The 7,880-nt window shown below is 41.1% G+C and overlaps 1 protein-coding gene across 2 annotated transcripts in view; it reads right to left on the minus strand.

Moving 5' to 3' along the window:
• The window catches only part of pdcd4a (programmed cell death 4a), a 41,459-nt gene extending 33,966 nt beyond the window's left edge, over positions 1-7,493 (minus strand). The window contains exon 1 of one of the 2 annotated variants that reach the window (XM_061912222.1): positions 7,120-7,491. In XM_061912222.1, coding sequence (XP_061768206.1) covers positions 7,120-7,165 — 46 coding nt within the window. In that variant the 5' untranslated portion in view covers positions 7,166-7,491. Of the gene's footprint in view, positions 1-7,119 lie in introns of both variants that reach the window. The other variant, XM_061912229.1, reaches the window with a different exon arrangement.
• Between the last annotated feature and the right edge of the window lie 387 nt (positions 7,494-7,880).

The following is a 7,880-nucleotide window of genomic DNA, read 5'->3' on the forward strand; positions in this document are numbered from 1 at the left end:
TAAGTCGCTTTCTGACAGTCGCTTCAGGATGCGCCGTTTTGTGGGCGGTCTTATTTACGTGGCTCACCTTCGACAGTGTCTTCTCCCCGTCATCTTTGTTGTAGGACGGGAGTTGAAGTGTCAAAAGTTGGAGCTAACTGTTTTAATGACATTCAGACTTTACTTAAATCAACAACGGAGCAGTATCTCCTCAACTGTATGTATACGTAAGTGTGTGTGAATTTAAATGTATTATATATAGACAATATATAGCAGCAACAACTGAATTGAATTATATTATATATATTATTGTATTATATATTGTATATATATATAATGTATATGTATAGGGGTGGGACCTAATAAGTTTACTTCTTCCCACTCCCTTTTGAGCCAATCTTGACATCTACAAAAGATTAGTCACATGTAATGTTTTCAATGTAGGTGTAAAAATATAGTATCTATATATTTCTTTTGTATTTTATGTCATTCTCTTGTTTTGTTTGCATGGCTCAAAATAAACCCATTCATTCATTCATTCATCTGTAGCTCACTAGTGCAAAAACACCGAAAATGTGTAGCGTGAAAAACAATCCGACCGGAACTCTAATAACTAAAGTTCCGTGGGCGAATTATGTATAAGATAAAATACAAGTTACAACATCATGCTACTTTATATTAGAAATGACAACAGCAGAGGGCGAATGCCCCAAAAGAAGAACATAAGAGAAAAAGAAGAAGCTTATCGACTATGGCATCATCACTGACTACAGTGGCGGACGTGCGCAAATTTTCAGTACTTACTCCAATTTCTAATACCATATTTTTAGGACTACAAGTCGCAGTTTTTTTTTTCATAGTTTGGCCGGGGGTACGACTTATACTCGGGAGCGACTTATGGGGGAAATTATTAACCCATTACCGTAAAATATCAAATAATATTATTTAGCTCATTCACGTAAGAGACTAGACGTCTAAGATTTCATGGGATTTAGCGATTAGGAGTGACAGATTGTTTGGTAAACGTATACCATGTTCTATATGTTATAGTTATTTGAATGACTCTTACCATAATATGTTAGGTGAACATACCAGGCACCTTCGCCGTTGGTTATTTATGCGTCATATAGCGTACACTTATTCAGCCTGTTAACTATTATTTATTTATTCTAAATTGCTTTTCAAATGTCTATTCTTGGTATCGGGTTTTATCAAATAAATTTCCCCTTAAAATGTGACTTATACTCCAGTGCGACTTATATGTTTTTTCCCCTTCCTTATTATGCATTTTCGGCAGGTGCGACTTATACTCCGGAGTGACGTATACTCCGAAAAATACGGTACACATCAGCAGGTACCAGAAGGTAAGAAAAGGTGGTTTTGCATAATATTGTGAAACAAAACGCCAGATATGTCTGCTAATGGGTGCCATTTTGCGCTCTTTATACACACACCATAGTGATATATGTATCTCTGACTACGGTAGCCGTAATTTGCCGACAATCCATCATGCGATGTGGCTTCAAAGTCATACTAAAACATTTTTACAGACTTTTGAGTGCTGTGTGAAATTTTCTTTATTTTCAATGGAACATTAAAAGCAGGGGTGTCAAACTCAAATACAGAGTGGGCTAAAATTTTAAACTGAACAAAGCCGCGGGCCAAGGCTGAACAAAATAACCTTTTAATAAAGACCCAAACAAGTTTTGCATTGAATATTGAACAAGCAAGGCTTATATAACTTTATAGTGACATGCAAAATAGAGTTTCAAATAAACATAATAATAATAATAACAATAAAAAAATATCAATGGCATATCAAATTATATATTGTAGCGTCTCAGAAGTGTTAGTGCTGCAAGGGGTTCTGAGTATTTGTTCAGTTGTGTTTATGTCGTGTTACGGTGCGGATGTTCTACCGAAATATGTTTGTCATTCTTGTTTGGTGTGCTTCACAGTGTGGCGCATATTTGTAACAGTGTTAAAATTGTTTATTCAGCCAACCCGAGTGTGACCTGATCAAGCATGCCTTGCATTAACTTATGTGTGTGTAAAACCCGCTTATATTGTGTGACTAGGACGGCACAATGTTTGTATGTAGGAAAAGCGGACGTGATGCAAGGTTGTAGAGAAGGCTGAAGGAAGTGCCATTAAAACAATATTGTTGTCCGGGTGGAAATCGGGAGAAATTTGGGAGAATGGTTCCCCCGGGAGATTTTCAGGAGGGGCACTGAACTTCGGGAGTCTCGGGAGGGTTTGCAAGTATGAGGATTAGCGGTGTTAGAGCGCCATCGCCGCTGTTTAATACCGGCAGGCCAACTCTAATGTTTGATTTGATATAGCGTCAAAGGCCAAACGGAATTACACGGCGGGCAAAATTTGGCCCGCGGGCCAGAGTTTGACACCCATGATTTAAAGTTTTGGTGTTTACTGGCGTCATATTGCAGTCTACACCTATCTCTTATGTGTGACTGCCATGTACTGGTCACACTTATTACACCATGTACCAAATAAAATTGCTTCGAGGTCGGTAAGTACAACCAGAATCTTTCGCTACATTAGGAGCACCGGGTTATAAGGGGCAATGTCGATCTTTGAAAAAATTAAAAGGATCTTAAGTGCGCCTTATAGTCCAAAAAATACAATACATGGTGAAACAGTTTTCAGCTGTACCGCCCAGCCCTCAGGAATCGTAAACAAAATTATTCTCAGCAATACAAACACTTGTACAGAACTGGTTTACGGTTCCCATCCCTGATTTCCGATGTCATAGTTTTGAATGATTGACAGATTCATCCACCTGGCATTATTTTCTGTTCAATATGTTTTTAAAACTTACAACATGGAAGTCAATGGAACAGGTTGTGCTTGAACACAGTCCAACTTCCTCCCGCACTTACAGTACATGCGACACTCAATGGCTGAAGCTACAGTGTTTGTTTAGGTGGCTTGTTTAAAAAACACTGGTTGAGTTCTAGGAATGCGTGCACACGTGTGAGAAGCAACAACAGGCGGAAGTGGCGTGTTCCTGCAGGCGTGGGAGGAGGCAGGGAGCACATGGCGAAGAAATGCTGACACCTGTTTTTTTTTAATCATCATATTGCTCCCGTCGCTCCTTGCACGCTTTGCTCATAGCAGCTGACCTGACTACATATGGTATGGTAGGGATCATAGCTGGTCACATGACCGGTTTGCAGGAGGGTGGGGTGGGGTAATAAATACTTATGCACAGGCCTAAAGGATAGTGAGAGCTCCTCTAGAGCGAGAGATTACAGGTCGCATTGCTCGAGAGAGTATGGGAAGAAGTCCAAACCACAACTAAAGCCATGCCCAGGACTTCTAGGAAAACATTTGCACTGTGTATATAAACTGCAGAAAAAAACAAACATTCAACTCTCTACGGCCACACCCGATGCCTTCAGAGTGCGTAAACAACTGCCCATGTGTCGCCGCCTCCCGCTACAGTTGGTCCTCCCCTCCCATATGTAGGTCACAAGGCCGTAAATTAGGAACCGACCCAACGCCCTGTGCCAAAACACGCAGCCGACCAATCACAGTACAGTAGAAAACCGAGGAGGAGGAAAAAGTTCTGCCAAAACAGGACTTGCACAACTCATGTTGAAAAGTGAAGCCAGGCAAACTTTTATATGTTACCTTCATATAAGATGGGACTATGTTAACAATGCAGGGCCTCTGCAAGCATTGAAATCAAACATTAATATTATTTATGCATTATTGACCTATGGAAGGCTCCAATTAATTCACATCAAATATTCCACTTTAAAGTATTTTTGGGGGAAAACATTGCCATGATTTGTTGTCATGAGATTAAAATAGTTTTTTTTTTAATAAAAATGTATCAGCAATAACAGGTGCATTGAACCGTTTATATACATGTGTGGAAAAGTAAATATGGCAATGTGGGTTGTTGGACAATCAGTTGCCATGCACTGATTAAATGGTTTCACAGTAATGATAAGTGGATATTGGACATTTGGGTTGTAACAAAATCTAATGTGATAAGGATGGTGTTGCGCATGTGCATTCAATTGCACTTCATTATGAAGAAGGGCCATATTTATAGTCATGCATGTACTGTAGTGTGTCATTAGTATTATAGTAGGGCTGGGCGATATATCGATATATCGCGGGTTTGTCTCTGTGCGATATAGAAAATTACTATATCGTAATATTCGAGTATACGTTCTCACGCAGTTGCTTTTAGCTGCGGGCGTACACTACAGGCTATTCTCACTCTTTCCTGTCTTTCCTTCTCCACACAGACAAGCAGGCGCACATTTTTACATACGTCACATACATGTCCGCCCTCGCAGAGCAAAGAGGTAGCATACTGGGCTACGTTAGCTGCTAACGTAGCCGTACGAGAGAAAGAAGGTGCGGATCTGGTAACAAATGAAGGAAGACTTAATTCCCAATAAAAACAGCAGGGTTTCCATCGTCTGGCGGTGGTTTGGCTTCAAGTGGGAATATGTCGAACAGACAACCGTAATTTGTCAAGTGTGGGGGGGGAAAGCGTTGCTATAAAAAGTAGCATTACTGCTAATATGTAGCATCATTTGAAAAGTCACTCGCTAGAGAATGAAGATAATTTCATAACCTCAGTAACATACCACATAGTGAAGGAAAAATACTATTTGAGTTCCTATTATGCAGCTCATTTTTATTTGACACTTTAAAATGTCTCCGACAATCTTGCACTTTATGTTTTGGAAATGACTTGAATGTTTGTGTTACTGCTTAATAACTTTAATAAATACACTTTTGGTCAACTGACTTACCGTATTTCCTTGAATTGCCGCAGAGCATATAGTATGCGCCTGCCTTGAATTACTGCCGGGTCAAACTCGCTTCGCAAAAATAATTAGCGCATGCTTAGTATTACCGCCTGGTCAAACTCGTCACTTCGCGAGTGACACTTCCCCTGTCATCATTTTCAAAACGGAGGCTGATTTCAATACCGGTCATTTGAAATCGCATAAAGGGAAGAAGATTAAGAGCTATTCAGTAGGATTTAAGGTCCAAGCTTACATCACACTCAAATTTTTACTGCATGCCTTTGGTAAGTGCCGAAGTGAGAAGAGGTTTTCAAAAAATTAGCGCATGCTTACTTTTACCGCATGCCTTTGGTAAGCGCAGGAGTGAGAAGAGGTTTTAAATTAATTAGCGCCCCGGCGGCAACTCAGGGAAATACGGTAGTTGTGATTTCCCTCGCTGCATGAAAGTTTAAAAAGTAGCATATATGAATGCAGTATGAAGAAAAATGTAATGTATACACATAAAATCATCATACTGCTGTGATTATATGCATGAAGTGTTCTTTCAAGGTCAAGGCAAAATATCGTAATATATATAGTATATCGCGATATGGCCTAAAAATATCGAGATATTAAAAAAAGGCAATATCGCCCAACCCTCCCGGATTTTCCGGGAGACTCCCGAAATTCAGCGCCTCTCCCGAAAACCTCCCGGAAGAAATGTTCTCCCGGAAATCTCCCTAAATTCACGCCTCCTCCAGCTCCATGCGGACATGAGTGGGGACAGCCTGTTTTCACGTCCGCTTTCCTGTTATATAAACAGCTTGCCTGCCCAATCACGTTAAAACATCTATGGATTTTTAATAAAAAAAAATGCACACACAAGGAGACGAAGCAGAAGAATGAGGAAGTTACAGTCGTCAGTAATAGAGTGATCCTATGTTGTCTGTTAACGTCTCCTGGTGAATGTTGGCTATAGCGTTATGGGGTTGCTTTTTGATTGGCCAACGAGTTACGTGGTTTGCACCTGACGGCAAGTGACTCTCGCTGGTACGCAAATGGCAAAACAAAGGTTACTAAAATAGTGAAAGGTAAGTGTTGTTTTTTTTAATAACCAGCAAGCGCAGTAGAGTTAGTAGAACAACTGTGTTTTTATTACTGTGTATTTAATAGGTGCCGTCTGAAATTCAACTATTTCTTTTATTTAAATATATAATAAATAAAAAAATATATATATAATTCATTGAAAGTCAAGTATTTCATACATATACACACATATATATATGTATATATAATTATAATAAATGATAAACGGGTTGTACTTGTATAGCGCTTTTCTACCTTCAAGGTACTCAAAGCGCTTTGACACTACTTCCACATTTACCCATTCACACACTGATGGAGGGAGCTGCCATGCAAGGCGCTAACCAGCACCCATCAGGAGCAAGGGTGAAGTGTCTTGCTCAGGACACAACATACGTGACGAGGTTAATACTAGGTGGGGATTGAATCAGGGACCCTCGGGTTGCGCACAACCACTGTTTCACTGCGCCAGGCAGTCCCTTTGAAATGTATATGAATTATACTCGTCCCCTCTTAACCACACCCCCGCCCAAACCACGCCCCCCCTCCCCCCGAAATCCGAGGTCTCAAGGTTGGCAAGTATGCCTATATTATAGGTTTATAATATAAATACTTTATATAATGTATGTAAATAAATGTGTAGTCTTGAATTAACCACAACCAGCCGCTAATAATACATTTCTGCAGCTTATGTAACATTTAAACACAGGCGGTTATATAAACTCACCCCATTGAAGGCTACCATGATGACGTCATTGTCATCTCTGATTGAAGTCGAGTGGGTCACAAAGTGATGTAAAATTATTTAAAGTTGCACAATTTGGCTAAATAAAAAAAAAAGAAGAAAAAAATAAACAACCGCCGTGATGACTAGCGTGTTTTGATTTTTTTTTTTTTTTGCTGTGGAGACGTGCGTGGGAGTAGCTCAGGGCGGAAGTGAGCGATGAGCTCTAGTCCAATCAGCAGCGACGAAGGTTTAACACACAATAAACACATAAACAAGCTCGATGAATCAAGTTTGTTTGAAATGCAAAAACAAAACAAAAAAGGATAGATGTTTCTGCAGCGTTACACGCACGATATTTACCACGAGTGGGTATGCGCACGGTTACGTTAAAGGGGTGGGGGGGCTCTGCGAAGCACATGGCCGGGCATGCTAACTCTGCAGCCCATCCCATGCGTGGACAATGGAGGACGGCCACAACACGCCAGCAGGCCCCGCGGACAGGATGGAGCACCGAACCCCGACATTGAGCACTCGTTAGCCGCAGGAGTGACTCACCCTCCGCCTGCTGAGCTGAAGACAAAGCGCCCGCTTCGGTCGCCATGACGAGACTGGCTTGATATCTCTCTCCCCCGACGTCTTTCTTTTCTCCCACGAAGTAGTGCAACACAATCCACTGGAAAACAGCGAGTCGAAGGCGGGAACGATGAAAGAATTTAGGCGGGAGGGGGAAGCGCACGTGGCACGCTAAATAGCACAAAAAAGGTTGACTACGAACAGCTGCGAGTTATGGCAAGCGTGGGTGCAGCTGGCAGGAGACTGGAGGAAACAACATGGAGGCCAGGTTGCCAGCGAAGCAGGTGAAGGCTCAGGCATTTGATGAGGAAAAACACTGCCTGCAAGATAAACAAAGTCCTCTTTTTAACTTTTAGAGTCACGTGGGGGGCAGCGCGAAAGGGGAGTGGCCAGAAGAGGGGAGGGGGCTGGGTCTTTCTGACCAATCAGAGAGCAGCAACACGCCTCATCCACAACATTGCACTATATCATTTTTACTGCCGCTTTTTTATTTTTTTATTTTTTTTTTTAGCTTGTGTGACGGACACACACTCAATATATGCAATAACCTTGAACTGCCTTTTAATGTATGCACGACTGTGCATGCTGTGTGTAGAATGCACGTTTGAAGTGTTGTTGTGATACAAACATCCACCAGTAGATGACGACGTGAACAGATTTGTTCTGTGGAATTATTTTCTTGGCCTTCTGGTGTTAAAAAAAACACTACTCACAATGTTAGGGTTGACTTTATTGACTTGTAT

This window comes from Nerophis ophidion, linkage group LG01 (genome assembly GCF_033978795.1).
Source record: "Nerophis ophidion isolate RoL-2023_Sa linkage group LG01, RoL_Noph_v1.0, whole genome shotgun sequence".
In the NCBI taxonomy this organism is placed as follows: Eukaryota; Metazoa; Chordata; class Actinopteri; order Syngnathiformes; family Syngnathidae; genus Nerophis; species Nerophis ophidion.